Below are 16020 nucleotides of genomic sequence, written 5' to 3'. Positions count from 1 at the left end.
AACAAAACAGGAAACTTCCTTCAGACTGGACTCACTGCTGCCCCCTGAAAGCATAAGGGGTAAAGTGTGACAAAGGCTTACCTAAACATCTCATTGTCTTCAATGGTGGCCAGCCAGAAGCTATAGGAGTTGGCGTAGTAGTTGCAGGTGCCTCGGCCATGGCACTCGATGAAAGGCGCGCTGCGGAACTCTTCGAGGCAGGATCCGGGAGAGGCTAAGGCTTGGCCAGATCCCTCGGCTCCTGCACTTGTGTGCTACATGGAGCAAACATTTTCATTTTAATGGTTCATTATAAACTCAACGTTGTGCTGAGACGCGATGAGCATTTACATGTAGCGCCGCTTGTTATGTCCGCTCGCTAGCAAATGGCAGGATGTCAGACTAATGATGGTCAGATTCTCAGCACTCTTACCATGACGAAGGAGTAGCCAATCCAGAGGGAGTCCCAGCCCACAGGGCATGATGGGATATGGAGAGACTGGCTATGCAATGCGATCACCATAGCAGGGACCTCACAGACAGCACACCTGTTAGGAGATCCAGTTAAGTGAAAATCACACGGAGAAACGTAAACAGCGACATTCAAGCACATTATACATACTGACCTGCTGATGAAAGGCTTGATGTTCTCCCCAGTAATGGGAGCCATATTCATGGGCATCGGCTCAGGTGACGTCAGCCAGTAGGAATAGTCATTCCTCGATGCAAAGTTGCAGACATTGTTGATGTTGCAAAAGAGGAAAGGCATGGGGCTGAACTTCCTCAGGCAGCTCCCGGCTGTTCCTGTAGGAGGCGACCAGGAGCACATCTCAGACCAGGTGAAGTCTCTGTGCATCTGTCACTGTATGACACCAGATCTACCCCAGTTCTCTTACCCAGGTCCTGTCCATGGGAACGTTCATTGCCCTGGACATATAGGAGAGAGTAGCCCTCATACAAGAGTGTGGTGCCATGCGGACACAAGGCTGATTCCACCGATTGACTGTGACGTGTCACCAAGAACCCATGTTCCTTGGAAGCAGGTCCCGGAAGCCCAGCCGGCCCAGGCACGCCGTCTGGTCCCGGAGGGCCTGGGAAACCTCGAGAACCTGTAGCGTGACATTAGAGGGTAACCATGGACCAAACGTGGAGCCATCTACTCAGAAAGATTCACCATGAGGACTCACTTACCGGAAGGCCCAATGGGACCTGGTTCACCCTTGACCCCTGGTCTGCCATCATACCCTGGTTGGCCTTCTTCTCCTTTGATACCCATCTGTCCTGTCATACCTGGGGGTGATTAGTATGAAAAAGATAGCTTAATAATGTCTGCATAGCAGTTGGGGAGTCGTCAATTTACCTCTTAATTCAGAGCAATTAAAGCAGTTCTCACAGCATTAATAGGAGGTACAAAGATGTGTGAATCTACCTTGATACCCCTTCATCCCAGGATGTCCCAGGATCCCTTGAGGCCCCTGTGGCCCTGGAGGACCTGGGGGGCCGATGTCCCCTTTTATAAAGACATGGGGGCCAGGTGGCCCTGGTGGGCCCTCGTTACCTGGAAACAAGACACTTTTTCTAAAGCTCACAAGCATGGGGGTTTCACCTGTCTTGTAGGTTAGTGGATAACTTGCATGTACTAGGGGAACTGCGATACCTACCTTTAGCTCCAGGGTAGCCCCTGTCTCCTTGTTCTCCTTTGGTTCCCAAGAAGCCCTTATCCCCTTTCAGTCCTGGACAACACAAGCAGCTCATGTAACACAGAAAACAGTGCAGCCTGAATGCAGGACACTGTACTTCTGTCACTGTATGCCATAATACAGCATTGTGGGTGTGTATGAGGCCACTGGCACGCTACGCTTCAGTCTGCTGTCATACCTGGGAATCCAGGCGATCCATGCAGCCCCTTCTCCCCCTTCTGTCCATTGATGCCAGGCAGACCGTAGGCTCCCTGTGACACATTCACACCTCATAAACAGCATGTTCTAATTGCAGTGATGTCCAAAGTGGATATTTCACAGGGTTTCTAATCAAGACAAGTTAAGACAAGATAAGCTGAGCCAAGTTAAGACAAGCCAAATCAAGTCAAGACAAGTCAGGGTAAGTTAGCTTTATTGTCATACCACCTGTATACAGGTGCCCTGAAATAGCGTTCCTCCAGGGCCGTGGTGAAAAATATAACATCAATAATGGGGGAGAGGTTTCACAACACTACCAATACTATTATTAGAGAAACAGATCAACATGCTGGTTGAGTGTATGTGAGTGACAGGCAAGAGCACACAACTTACAGGATAGCCAGGAGATCCTCTGTCACCCTTAAATCCTTTGGAGCCTGGAGACCCTTGGAAGCCAATGTCTCCTTTATCTCCTCTAGCCCCGATATTTCCAGGAACTCCAGCTGGCCCAGGGGCTCCAATATCACCTTCAAAAATAGTGTCTTGTCAAGCACATTCTCTTTTAAAAATATTCTGTGTTTTTGATAATGGAGAAATGATCAACTAATCAGCTAATCAAATAACCGTCAGGTCCGCATCCTATCAGCCTCAGATATGTCCACCTTCGGCCGAACCACCGCACCTCCAACGATCAACATCACGAGAATATTAACACTTACCATGCATTTCCTGTAATTTGATTCCTGATTTAAACACTGTGCTTCCGTAGCCCGAAGCAGGCTATGGAGTCCCTGTACTATACTGAGCAGCCTATATTCCTGCTTTTGCCGTGTTTGATCTCTGCTTTTGAATTCCCTGTTTACCGATTCTTGCCTGTGCCACTTCCTGGATGTGTTTGCGACACTGATCGTCACTTTGTTGACAAACCATTGCCTGAAGCTACGCTTTTGTATCTGGATTTTTCATTTTCATTTCATTTTCCTCTGATTGCATCTTTGATTACTCAATTATGACCCAGCTAGTTTTTGACTTCCACTTGAATTGGATTTTGGATTAAATCTCCCTCCTCTCTGCACCTGGGTCCTCCAAGTCTGTTCATTACAGTAACTGTTCAAAAGTACGATGTGTATTTCTTTTGTATCTAAAGATTTATAATTTATGGGTCTACCTGGCCACCCCAGACCTCCAGGGGGGCCCCTGTCCCCTTTGGGTCCTTCCATGGAGGGTCCCGGAAATCCCTGCTGTCCCGGCTGCCCCTGCTGGCCCTGGTCTCCTGTCCGGCCCTTATCTCCTTTAGTCCCAGGGACACCAGGTATTCCAGAGATGCCTGGGAGACCATCGCTGCCTTTTTCACCTGCAGATAGGCACCTTGGGTCAGCATTAGATGATATATGTATACACGAATGGTGGACAAGAACAGACTCACTGGCAGAAAGCAGCACATCATTACATTTTGCTTTGCATTCTTTTTTTTTACTTACCCTTGGCCCCATTACATGGAATTTTGGATATAAAGTCGTCCCATATTTACCGCGATTAATCAGTTCCTGACTTTACCACGACAAGTGAATTTCCATGAAGTAGGATTCTTTATTTATTAATCGAATATTTCCGCAGTTAGAGCATAGAAAACCTGTTTATGACCTTCTACATACGGTTTTTAACATTATTAGACATGCAATAACACCCTTTAGTCACCATTACTGTTATGATTGCTGGACACGGAAGCAGGAACTAGGAGACGAGGAATCAGGATCGAAGGGTTTATTTGGAATCACTCCAAATGCAGGATGCAGGAACATGTAACATCAAAACGTCCATGAGAGACCTGGGGTTACAGACTCTGACGTGGACTAAAATACACCGGAAGAATCAAACTGACAGAAAACAGCTCGTCACAATCGGGGCTGCACACGTGGTTAATAAGGGGGCGTGGCACACAAGAAGATCGTACAGGCAGGTCATTACAATTACACTCGTATTACCCAATATATTAGACAAAATACGAGAAAATAAGACATATTAGACACTACAAATATTATTATTATTATTATTGTACATTTAATTATGAAGAGCAAAGATGCTTCCAATGCCTAGTGATGTGTCATTTTCATTATCTCGATCAACTTTTTAATGAATATACAAAAAACCACGATAGAGTGAAGACGTGAAAGTTGAGGCGCGAAGTTGCGTGGGACAACTGTACATCCAAATTCACTGGAACACCAAACTCTAATTGCACTATTTTCAGGAGGTTAGTATGCCAGAGTTTCACATACTTTTTCCACCAAGAGCCTAATTTGAACCATTTTGAACCAAGATTTACCTTTAATTCCAGCTTGTCCAGGTGGACCAGGGAAACCTCTGCCGGGTAAACCTGGAATGGAGGGAGGGGAGGGGAGGGGGGGGGGGGGGGGGGAGGGGGTCAGGGCTTCAGAAACTGCTCCCACTCTAAGGTACCTTGTCTGCAGGCTTATTTTTTATGATTGGGACAATGTGACTTGACTCTTATTTGACTATCCATGCCGGCCCCTGGAGGATGGGCTCCCCCTTTGAGTCTGGTCCCTCCCAAGGTTTCTTCCTTCTTGGGAGTTTTTCCTTGCCACTGTCGCCTTTGGCTTGCTCACTGGGGGCTTTGGGTGCAGATGCTGTAAAGCGCTTTGAGACGATGTAATGTTGTGATAATGCGCTATACAAAAATAAATTTGCTGTTGTTGTATTTGTTCACCTGAATCACCCCGCTCCCCAGTGGATCCTGGGATACCATCCTGTCCAGGCAGGCCCTTCTCCCCAGGTTGCCCAGGTGGGCCCTGCCGACCTGCTTCACCTGAAGATAACAGAAATCCAAAATTTCTTAACGGTCATCTTTTATCTGTGTTTTTCTTATTAGTGCTAAATATTTATGATTTCCAAAATGTATTAGCCATGACTGTTCCCCAGGGACTGATATTGCACTGCCACATACCTAAAGGACCTCACACTTATTAAGGCTCACCTGGTCGGCCTTGTGAACCTGGATCCCCTGGTACGCCGGGCAGCCCGAAAACTCCCTTCTCGCCTGGCTGCCCAGGAGTTCCTGTGAGCAAGACACATGCTGGCTGTCACTGTTCACTATTTCCAGGTCTGCAAAACCCTGCGATGCACTGTGGGGGAGACGGACAGCTCACCTTGGGGGCCATCGTAGCCCCTGTCCCCCTTCGTTCCTTTCGTGCCTGGCATTCCAAGATCACCCATCCTGCCTTTCTGGCCTTTTTCCCCCGGAAATCCAATTGAACCGGAGAAGCCTTTCTCTCCCTTAGGGGCCAAAAAAAAATCACAGCATCTTCAGAGAATAATAGCTTCATACCGTAACTTCCTACCAACACACTCACATACAAACACACATATGAGATTTGCACAAAAACTCTATGATCACATTACAAACATCATTGGCCAATTCCGATTTTTTTTTGCCTGTCTTGATTCTTGGTTCACATTCATAATTACAAGTAACCTGCATCTCACTGTAATGTGAACGCATTTGTCCTCCGAAGCGGTACGCATGTGCAGTTTTTGCATGAGCCATCTGCCTTACTAACGACAATAAAACGCTCAGCGCTTGCGGATAGGGGAAAACCATGAATTCCGATCTGACCGTTCACATTCATGTCACATGGCCACGAATCCGGATATATATCCGATATAGGACCACGTATGAAAGTGACTCAAATCTAAATTGAAAAGATCGGATTTGCGTGTTCACACAATCCTGAAAAGAAGTAGATTTGAGCTTGGTAGTGTAAACGTAGCCAAAGTGACAATACAAATAGGTCAGGTGGTGCTGTAGTCTTAAGGGAAGGGTCCTCCCACCTTCTCTCCTGGGGGTCCTGGCATCCCAATTCCTGGTAAGCCAGCATCTCCCTTTTGCCCCTTATCCCCAGTGGTGCCTGACAACCCACGGTGCCCTGGGGTTCCTGCCACTCCTTTAACCCCCTTTGGTCCATCTGATCCTGGATGGGGAAAGCAGGAGACGTTGAGCTCGACACAGTTACGCCGTCATCCTCCGGCAAGCCTGTGAGCGCCAAGCCGATGCAGCACCTGGAAGTCCCATATCTCCAGCATTCCCTTTCGATCCAGGATATCCCGTCCTCCCGGGGTCCCCAGGTTCACCGCGATCACCTTTATCACCTGCAAACAAACGCCATGAGCTATATTTTCTCACCTTTTAATCTATACTGCAAACAGAGAAACACCATGGCTTGGAAGTTCTTGGAGAAATACCTGGCTGACCAGGTGATCCAGGCATTCCGTCTTTTCCAGGCATTCCAGGCTGCCCTGGCTCTCCGTGATACCCTTTCAGTCCGGTATGCCCGTGGACGCCTGTTATAAATGGTACATTTAAAAATAAATAAAACGATTCTTTATTCGCCATTTGCACAAATACGAGTATAGCTACACTGGAGTGCTTCTTCCTGCACACCATTGCTCTCCTTCTTGAGACCTACACACATATACAGCACCAGTCTTTCCGCCGTACCTTGTTCCCCAGCGTCACCCTTGTCGCCCTTCATGCTGTTCATCTCACTGTCGGTCATGTTTCCAGGAGGCCCCCGTAGGCCTGGGTCTCCTCTTTCTCCTTTAGGTCCATGCTCTCCAAAGTTGCCCCGCAGCCCAGGCAAACCAGGGTCACCTGGTGCAGAGGCGGACTGATCATAAGGTTCTACAGATAGCAATCTCCTTTTGAAAACTTGTATCTTGTGTTCGACAGGAGTGTGCATGCTTTGCACCCTGAAGCTGTACAGAAAATCTGTTAGGCTCGTTATGGACCATACCTCGTTGCCCAGGGGCGCCAGGATTGCCAGAAGCACCCTGATATCCAGGAGTTCCCGGACTTCCGATACCTCCCCTTTCTCCCTTAAGACCTGTGAATATGGCATAGAACCAAGGATATCACATATAAAGATGTATTGGCATAATATATAAATATTTGACATTGTAAAGATAGATTTTTTGAGCACATACGCATGGACTAGCTACCTTTTTTGTTTAGACCCACTGATTTTGTTAATCCTCCATTTTTATGGCCCATATTTTCATATACATTTCATACCCAAATTTAATTGTAGGGTACCAAGTGGGTGGGGGGCAGGGGTTCCATATTTCTTGAGGAGGCTGAGCTCCCCCCCCCCCCACCCCAAAGGATCAAGTTTTAGAATTGCCCCTGAAGAGTGCTTTTAATCACTTTAAATATCATGTGCTCTTCATAGATTTTGTGCAAATTTTCTGTGAACCTCACTTTTCAGTTGTGGGTTAGTCATTCCTAAGCCAGGAGTCGGCGTCCTGCAGCTCACAAGTCGCATGGACCCTCTTAACATAATTATGATAATACTTTCGTAAAGATATTTATTTATGGGTTAATATTATTTTTCATTTAGATAATTCTTTAGGTATATGTAAATGAGGCGGTCCGTCTCGTGCTTCTGTGATGTTTTAACGGCATCGTCCTCGAAGTCAATCTCTACGACCAGAGTACGTCAGATGGTACGATTTCCGGAGTTTTCTTTAGTACCTGAGATTGGATGTACGCTTCAACATTTATTCTTTCATATACTTTTTGTAGTAAATCGTCACTACGCCCTCCCAGGTCTTCGTAAAAATTTTTATATTTTCTGCTGTTTACATATTATAGCCAGTTGTGACTACATGTGCACTGCTCGTCAGCACAGCAGTAATGAAGAGGAGAGTGAAGGGCAGATGACTGCAGAGCCGAACGAAAGAAGGGGTGAGGGTGACGACTATCGCTACAGAACTGAACAATGTTGTAAAATTAGTCACCTTTGCGCTGTTACGCATCCGAGTAATGCCCTCTTTATTTTTTGTAAGTCCTTGAACTTTTATTTTTGTGTTAAATGTATATATGCACATATCACACAAAAAAATCATATCTCAAACCCCCTTCTCTACCCATTGCGGCTCATTGTAAATTACACAATGAATAGCCTGGACTGGAGATCTGAATCATAGACAGTGGGAATGTTACCTTGCCCATGAATTTCCAAACTTTGTGAGCTTACCCTGTAGCCCAGGGAATCCATCTCTGCCAGGAGGGCCTTGATGACCTACTGACCCCTTTTGTCCTTGGTGTCCAGGGAACCCTTGATCACCTTTCTCTCCCCTTGGTCCAGGCATATCTAACCCAGGCCCACCTGGGTCACCTTTGTTTCCTTTCACACCAGGTTGTCCTGTGAGCATAGATTTGTGACGAGAGCAAATGGACTTAGACTCAACTGTGAGATTAGAAACCCAGTCAATGTACTACGAGATAAGATGAGCTCACCAGTGTTTCCGGGAGCACCAGGCGGCCCGTGCAGTCCTGGAGGTCCAGGGTCACCTGGCCCTGGAGGCCCAGGAGGGCCCTCAACTCCAGGCTTCCCAGGTGGTCCAATGTCACCTAAGTAGAAAAGGGGTTGACATTCGAGGCAGTTCTCAGCTGCAAAAAACCATTTAATCATACTAAAATGTACTAAAGCATCACTGCAGCTGTGATTTGTATGAGTATACTAGTGTAGGTAATGGAGAGTCTTCATTTTACTATGCACTGAAACAAATGATGCAGAATTTATCGGATATAATCTTCTCCTAAAAAGAAAATAATGTCTGCCAGAGAGAATATCCTACCTGAAATTCCCTGAAGTCCTGGATGGCCAGTCAGCCCTTCTTTCCCTGGGATGCCAGGTGGCCCCACCCTTCCCTTCTCACCTGGAAACCCTGTTGTTCCCTGGGGACCCATGATGCCCTTAGGCCCTGGAAGGCCTCGGCCTGGTTCACCCTGTAACACAGTCAACATTACTCATCCCCATGACTAGGATACACCCTTTGTCCACACGCTCACCGATTATGTCGGACAAGAAACAACCTCTAGGCTGTGAAGTTTAGGTAATGATTTCTGAAGCATGCGCACATTTATATTCTACGCAGTTATAAGTTTCAGCTTCTGTGCACATACCTTTTGGCCAGGGTCACCAGAATATCCAGTAGGTCCATCCTTTCCGTGTTGACCTGGTTCTCCTGGTAGTCCTGGTGCACCCGGGACCCCCGAATACCCTAAGTAATAAGGAGATTCATTCATTTATCCATCCATGTATCACCTTTCCATCCATCCATGTATCACCCTTCCATCCATCCATCATCCATCCATCCATCCATTCATTCATTTTCTATATCACTTGACCTACATATGCTTACGGGAGTCCTGAGCCTATCCCAGAGAGGAAGGAATCACACACCCTAACATATTGTAATATAGAGTTAATGACACATGAACTGGGTGTGAATCTTCAACATGCTTACCTTTTGGCCCAGGCAGACCAGCTTGGCCAACGCCTGGCAGCCCTTTGTCACCTTTCAGTCCTTGCTGACCGGGAAAGCCAGGGGTGCCCTGTTCCCCTTGACTGCCTGGAAGAAAAAGACAAGTATACCAGAGGCATCGTCATTCAGAGACAAGCCTGTCAGTGGCACCGGTGAGGATATGGATTTATACTCATGTCTAGATGCAGCGAATCAGTCCTTCGCCAAATGTGTTGCTCCTTACCATTCACCGTTCATAAAGTGTTCCTAAGACGGCTTCAGCACTTACCGGGATTCCCAGGCCTTCCCACCGGCCCCGAGGACCCAGGTGCACCTTGTGGACCAGGCAGGCTAATCCCTTTTCCAGCTTCACCTTTCAGGCCTAACGATAGAAAACAAGTTGCCTGGCACTTGAAAAGCTTGCCGCATTTAGCTTAGAAAAGCTGAAATATCACTTTTACCTCTTGCCGTAATGACAATGCATGCACTGGACCAACCAGCACACTTACCTTCCCGCCCTGGTGCTCCAGGTCTACCTGATTCCCCACGACTCCCCTTATCTCCAGGCATGCCAGGATAGCCAAATGCGGTCTGGCCTGGGGGGCCTCTCTCTCCGCGGGGCCCAATCAGACCCGAGTCCCCGTCTTTGCCGCGATCTCCTTTAGTGCCCATGGTTGACTGGAAGGGTGAGCACCAGTTATTCTAGGCACTAAACTATCTATAGGGTTAAAATGATGGCTGATGCTAGTTAAGAGGATTGCATGGAAGTGAGTATTCACCGGTTCTCCCTTTTCTCCTGGCAAACCTGGCAAGCCTTCTTTCCCCGGAAGTCCGTTGAAGCCTGGAGATCCTCTGGTGCCTTTAAAGCCTGGGTTGCCCTTGTCGCCTTTCAGTCCGGGTGCCACTAAGTAGTCACCTGGTGCTCCTTGGGCACCCGGAGCACCCATCAGACCTCTGGAGCCATCCAAACCCTAAGGAGAAAGGAAGGTGTATCAAGTGATTGAAGTTTTGGGTGAAAGGCTGTCATACGTGATGGTAGATGGCTGGCAGTTGAAGCATAGGACATTCCTACTTACAGGATTCCCTGAAGGACCACGGGCTCCAGGTTCACCACTTTCTCCTTTGGGACCGGATGGCCCAGGGAAACCTGTCATTGAAACAAGAAGTATAGTGACCCGATTATCTGTTGTGGACCAATAGATACAGAATGGAGAGTCCAGATGATCATGGATTGATGGAAATCATAAACTAGGTGTTACCTTGATGTCCTGGAGGCCCCTGAGGCCCCGGAGGACCAGGAAATCCAACGGCCTGGCAATTCACACAAACATCTCCTTGGTCCCCTGAGAGAACAGGAAAAAAACCCTTAAAGGTACCAGGTCTCAGTTTAGAGGAAGCTGGGCCGGAGGTTGCATGTTCAACTGCTGATAGAAGTCTCTCCTTCAAGCAGAATTTGAATTTTCTCACCTTTCTGTCCTACTTCTCCCTGGAGACCGGGAGGGCCAGGGGGGCCGGGGGGTCCGTGTTTTATATCGCAATCTAAAACACCTATTCAAACAGCCAGAGAGTAAGACAGCGTCATAGGACAGGATGCATATGAACATGTAACAATATAAAAAAAAACTAATTCACAGAAGATACTTACAACTCCGGGTATGTTTTTTACTTGAATTTTTGTATAAAATTTTGTATGCATTTCATTCATAATTACAACAACAGTTAGAATTTGAGTAAAAGAAACTATTTTGTGGAATGGCTATTTGAGTAAATGTGTTTTGTGAAGGATAACCTCACTGCCGAAGAAACTACTTGGCTGATTTTCTACATCATGCTGCCCACAAAAACACTCACCTACAGGCCCGGGTGGACCGGGGGGTCCTGGAGGCCCCTGTCGGCCAGTCGGTCCTCGTAGCGACAAGCCATCAGCACCATTGTCCCCCTTCTGACCGATCTCCCCTGGTAACCCAGGAGGGCCTGGTGGACCCAACACGAGTCTGCCTGTGAAGGGGTAGTCAGCACTGAGGTCTTGGCGAAAGGTTGACAGGCAAGTAATGCATTAAGTTCACATGAAAAGATGGGCCACTCACCTGGTGGACCAATATCTCCTGGACTACCAGGTGGACCTGAGGTATAAGAGCAAGTAGCGTTAAATCCTACCCAAGTCTCTACAACAGGGGTGCCCAACTCCAGTCCTGGGGGGCCGGAGCCCTGCACATTTTTGGGTTCCCCCTCATTTAACACACCTGATTCAACTCCTTGTGCTAATTACCACACAGCTCTTGAGCTGAATCATTTATGGTGGAACAGGGAAAGAACTAAACTACACAGGGCTCCAGCCCCCCAGGACTGGAGTTGGGCAGCCCTGCTCTACAATGTGAATTTAGACAATCAATAGAAGTAAGGATCTTCTAAGTATAGTATTTATAGCTGGACGACTTAACATGGAGTCCACACACCATTATCCAGACATGACAGGGATGGAAACAGAGGCTGTTTTGGAACAGCGTAGCATGTCATTTACACTGCCTGGTCAACAAAAAAGTCACACACTAATATTTCGTCGGAACGCCTTTAGCTTTGATGATGGTGCACATCCATTATTTCCATGTGCTTATGCAACATTTGTTTTTCATTCAGATTTGCATTTATTTCTTGTCGAGTGGACCTTGTGTGGATCATAGGTGAATTGAACCTCAGTTCGTAAAGTCCGTAAAGTCCATAAAGGGCAGAAATCTTGGTGTACTATTTGACTCTTCACTTAACTCAGATCTTCACATAACCTTCATCCTATTGCAACTCCCTTTTCATTGTCCTCCCAGCAAAATATACAAAAGCTTCAGTATATTCAGAACTCAGCAGCTTGAGTTATCTCTCACCAAACACTCCGCTCACATCACACCCATCGCCTCTCAGCTGCATTGGTTACCGCTTCAGTCTCGTATCAAATTAAAAATAGTACTTCTCACATTTAAAGCTCTGCATAACCTCAATCCTCACTACCTCAGGGAACTCTTGACTCCCTACTCACCCTCTCACTCTCTCAGATCCTCTAATAAAATCTCCTCGCTGTTCCACGCACCTTCATCGCCATGGCCCCTAAACTATGGAACTCTCTCCCGCAATCTCCCCGTGACTGCTCTTCCTCCTCTTCCTTCATATCTGAACATTTTCCTACTGTCTCTTCTTCCTTTATTGATTACTGATTTTTTTCCCTCCTGTAAAGCAACTTTGGGATTGTGAAAGGCGCTATATAAATGTAACTTATTATTATTATTACTATTATTACTCTGTTGTGGCTAAATCATGTGTGAAAATGATTCCTCCTGCTCCCCAAAGCACTCTTTGACAATTCAGGCCTGATGAATCTTGGGATTATCATCCTTGAATACGCCCGTGCCGTGTACTTCAGTTCTCTTACTTTAATTTAGCTTGCTAGCCATAAACTATGGGTTGTGTGCTGTGGAGCTGAAATGCACAGAATGCTTTAACAGTGTATCACCCCAGTGCCATTATGAAAACTGCAGGCGATGTACCTCTTTCTCCTTTCACGCCTGGCGGACCACGTTGTCCAGGAGAACCTGGAGCATAACCCTGTCAAAGCAACTCCCAATTAGTCTCATGACCACCAAACATTAGTCACATGACAAAGATGGGGTCAGCGCTTTTGCAGCGTCCTGGGTAACTTGGCCTAACAGAACAAACACCTTTGTTTGGCTTGCTTCCTATATACTACAGCTAAGAGAAGGTAGTTAATGGAAACACAGATGAAGCAGGAGATGGAGTTCAGACAACTCACATTCCCAGGAAGACCCTTCTCTCCTTTTTGGCCCTAGAAACAAATAAATAACATCAGTGACAAGTCTGACTTTGAACAAAGGTCCAGGCAACTGCAACTGTCTTAACATCATCAGTAAGTGTGGATTTCATTATGAACTAAACACAATCGTAGTTGCTTTTACGGCTCGTAAAATGTACCAATAAGGCCTGTCGACATATACATGGAAAAATCAGAAATTACGCAAATCAGTTTCCATAAATTTAACTGCGTCTTTTCATACAGTAGTTCAGAGCTACGATGGGGCAGAAACAAGTTTGAAATATCTTGAGAAGGTTTGAAAATCCCCCCCAGAAGAATAAGCGGTTGTTTTACCAGCAGTCCGTTGCGCCCTGGTTCTCCAGGATAACCTGCCTCCCCCTGTTGGAAACACGGACACGGATATGTTCAGGCTCTGTACCGTGGCACAAACCAAATGACATGGCGGTTTGATGTATTTTACTGGAGGTTATAAATCCCACTTACATTGATTCCTTTCTCTCCATCCTTGCCTGGTTTACCCTGAAATTAAAGAGGCCGCACATTGAATGTATCATTCTGGACGCTAATACCGGCACATTGCCTTCCCCTGCCACTCCATGCAGCCGTCATCACTTACCCTGGGCCCTGGCAGACCGGGTTCCCCTTTTAACCCATGCAGGTACGGCAGACAAAAGCCCTGTGGCAGGAAGAGCCTTGTTAATGCTGCTTTTCATCTGTATCCAAGGAGAACCTGGATTTCCGTCTGGGATCGTTGAATCGACCAAGTCGCCTCACAGACTGACCTTTACAGTCAAGCTCCTTCAGTTTTCTACTTACTTTTTCTCCTTTGTCTCCTTTCTCACCAGAGTCACCCTGTAGAACAGAACCAGAGCTGTTACATGGCACATCTGTACCACTAATGCATACCCATTCCCAGAAAAGCCCCAAACGACAGCAGTCTGACGGCCTCCATACCTTGGGTCCATTAATGTATGTGATTGGAGGACCTTCTCTCTCTGGAAACTCTCCTGGAGGACCTGGAGGACCTCGGAGCCCTTGAATACCCTGTCAGAATGGGAAGCGCAGTGAGCGAAGGGACCCAAGTGTATCGATGGGACAAATCAGAGCTTCTGCCCTTCCAGGAGTCATCTGCCCTACCTTCTCTCCTTTTTCGCCAACGAAATTCACCATGTTCCCCTGCAGGAAAGGCACGCAGAACACAGACTAAGCAGCCGTGGACAGGAAGCTGACAGAATGTGCTGAATTATGGGATATAAAATATCATTCGGTCGTAGCTACGACGCCAACGTACCTTCTCTCCTTTTTGACCAGGTGGACCAGGGTCGCCCTATAAGACAAAAATAATGTTTGTTTTGCTGTGTTTGTGTACAAAATGAAGGACAGTTACCTCAACCAAATAGCTGAAATACTGGTATTATGCAAACAGGCTACTTTTATCACTTACGCCCATTCCCATTGGTCCTGGTGGTCCGATTGGACCAGAGAAACCAGGGTTGCCAGGAGGTCCCTGGACAAAGAAAAACCCACAGATCATCCACCTGATGTTTACATGCATGTTCCATGCATAAGAGATATAAGATGCCATTTTGGTTGTTACATGGTTCTTACATCTAATTACATTATAAATCATGATGCAATTTCTGAGGCTTATTTTCATTTCTGACCTGTAGAAGCAGAATTTTAACTGGGCAGAGAAATCGGCGAATACCCCTTTGGCGTATTGCTGAGAATTATCCCAGTGGAATAGCACTGAGGAGTACTGTACCAGATCTAACCCAAATAAGAACGTGAATTCACCGATATAGAGTTATTTATGGTGAAAAATAGAACGCAAGTACTGATATACATACTCTCAAGCCTGGGTGTCCAGGGCTTCCCTTCTCGCCCTTTGCTGGGATGTAAGCCGAAGTCAAACCGCCTGGCTCACCCTGTGGGCACAACGACCAACTCACGACACGCACAGCACAAAGCAGGACCTCAGGAAGTGCTAGTATTTCTCAAAAGGCATGGAGAGCTATAGCACAGAATTTTTAATACCAGATGCCTCTTAAGAAGTAAGTAAAAAATGAGAACCAGGCCACATTAAACCCACAGCTGAAGTAAATTCAGGACCAGAGGTTGTAAGACATCTCTCACCTTCATGCCTGGACTTCCAGAAATACCCTAAAAAAGATGTTTTGGAACATTAAACCATCATGTAAAGAAAGAATATAGAATATCATTGCTTACATACAGTCTGGCTTTCTGTAGTGTTAGTCACGCACAATCAGGGGCCTAAACATCATACCTAAACATTCTGACAAAATGCCAATTTACCCCCCCCCCCCCCCCCCAGCCAGTTTTAACGTGTAATTTTATGTATCGAAGGGCTCCTGTCAAGTGCTGGGCTCTCTGAATCTGCCGGGATGCCCAAGCCCCGTATAACTATGTAATATTCTTAAGTGACATTTTATATTTGACATTGTGGAGCCTGTGATTCTCTGTCATGAAGCTTTGCTGTAACAGTCACACTCATGCTGGAAGTCGAACAGGTACAGGGAGACCCTGCCCACATACGTACAGGTGGTCCCTGCGCACCAGACAAGCCGGGGGTTCCATCGAAGCCTCGCTCTCCCTGCAATAAAGGAGTTTGATGGGTAAGAAATGCCGGGAATGTTTCACCGAGCACAAAGTTACAGCGGCAGGAGGATCCGGGCAAATGGGCGACTTCCGAAGGGGACTGTCGTAAATTTTAGCAATAGTCTTCAGTCATGAGTACCTTCGTCCCGTTGCACCCTGGAATTCCACGTGGGCCCGGAGGCCCATCCTGTCCCGGGATACCCTGTGAAGCACAACAGAGGTGGAATCTGGCCGAGGAAACTGACCCACCCTAAACTACGATCCATTTAAAATATGCCACACTGTCAAAGCAACAAGCCATGCTGACAAGGTCAGATTACATGGAGATGGAAGCTGAAGATCATTAAGTGACTCCCGGCTTCGCAGAACATTTCACGGTAT

General features: G+C 46.8%; 1 protein-coding gene across 1 annotated transcript in view; it reads right to left on the bottom strand.

The window, feature by feature from the left end:
• The window catches only part of col4a1 (collagen, type IV, alpha 1), a 36688-nt gene that overhangs the window by 1676 nt on the left and 18992 nt on the right, over window positions 1-16020 (bottom strand). The window contains exons 6-51 of the mRNA XM_048973655.1: window positions 15779-15841; window positions 15581-15634; window positions 15157-15183; window positions 14871-14948; window positions 14465-14527; window positions 14312-14347; window positions 14158-14196; window positions 13975-14064; window positions 13837-13872; window positions 13637-13696; window positions 13504-13539; window positions 13354-13398; window positions 13000-13032; window positions 12737-12794; window positions 11291-11326; window positions 11055-11201; window positions 10671-10751; window positions 10463-10546; window positions 10280-10350; window positions 9983-10174; window positions 9713-9881; window positions 9493-9585; window positions 9207-9311; window positions 8863-8960; window positions 8535-8685; window positions 8194-8307; window positions 7931-8098; window positions 6689-6778; window positions 6394-6546; window positions 6138-6236; window positions 5955-6044; window positions 5727-5866; window positions 5045-5171; window positions 4873-4953; window positions 4606-4704; window positions 4204-4254; window positions 3046-3231; window positions 2271-2404; window positions 1858-1930; window positions 1641-1712; window positions 1409-1537; window positions 1171-1269; window positions 876-1088; window positions 606-783; window positions 413-527; window positions 82-254 (exon numbers count right to left, since the gene is read on the bottom strand). Of these exons, the coding sequence (XP_048829612.1) occupies window positions 82-254; window positions 413-527; window positions 606-783; window positions 876-1088; window positions 1171-1269; window positions 1409-1537; window positions 1641-1712; window positions 1858-1930; window positions 2271-2404; window positions 3046-3231; window positions 4204-4254; window positions 4606-4704; window positions 4873-4953; window positions 5045-5171; window positions 5727-5866; window positions 5955-6044; window positions 6138-6236; window positions 6394-6546; window positions 6689-6778; window positions 7931-8098; window positions 8194-8307; window positions 8535-8685; window positions 8863-8960; window positions 9207-9311; window positions 9493-9585; window positions 9713-9881; window positions 9983-10174; window positions 10280-10350; window positions 10463-10546; window positions 10671-10751; window positions 11055-11201; window positions 11291-11326; window positions 12737-12794; window positions 13000-13032; window positions 13354-13398; window positions 13504-13539; window positions 13637-13696; window positions 13837-13872; window positions 13975-14064; window positions 14158-14196; window positions 14312-14347; window positions 14465-14527; window positions 14871-14948; window positions 15157-15183; window positions 15581-15634; window positions 15779-15841 (4529 nt within the window). The remainder of the gene's footprint in view (window positions 1-81; window positions 255-412; window positions 528-605; window positions 784-875; window positions 1089-1170; window positions 1270-1408; window positions 1538-1640; window positions 1713-1857; window positions 1931-2270; window positions 2405-3045; window positions 3232-4203; window positions 4255-4605; window positions 4705-4872; window positions 4954-5044; window positions 5172-5726; window positions 5867-5954; window positions 6045-6137; window positions 6237-6393; window positions 6547-6688; window positions 6779-7930; window positions 8099-8193; window positions 8308-8534; window positions 8686-8862; window positions 8961-9206; window positions 9312-9492; window positions 9586-9712; window positions 9882-9982; window positions 10175-10279; window positions 10351-10462; window positions 10547-10670; window positions 10752-11054; window positions 11202-11290; window positions 11327-12736; window positions 12795-12999; window positions 13033-13353; window positions 13399-13503; window positions 13540-13636; window positions 13697-13836; window positions 13873-13974; window positions 14065-14157; window positions 14197-14311; window positions 14348-14464; window positions 14528-14870; window positions 14949-15156; window positions 15184-15580; window positions 15635-15778; window positions 15842-16020) is intronic.

Source organism: Brienomyrus brachyistius, chromosome 1, assembly GCF_023856365.1.
Source record: "Brienomyrus brachyistius isolate T26 chromosome 1, BBRACH_0.4, whole genome shotgun sequence".
Classification (NCBI taxonomy): Eukaryota; Metazoa; Chordata; class Actinopteri; order Osteoglossiformes; family Mormyridae; genus Brienomyrus; species Brienomyrus brachyistius.
Note: the sequence above shows the minus strand (reverse complement) of the source record. Positions and strands in the feature narration are given on the sequence as shown.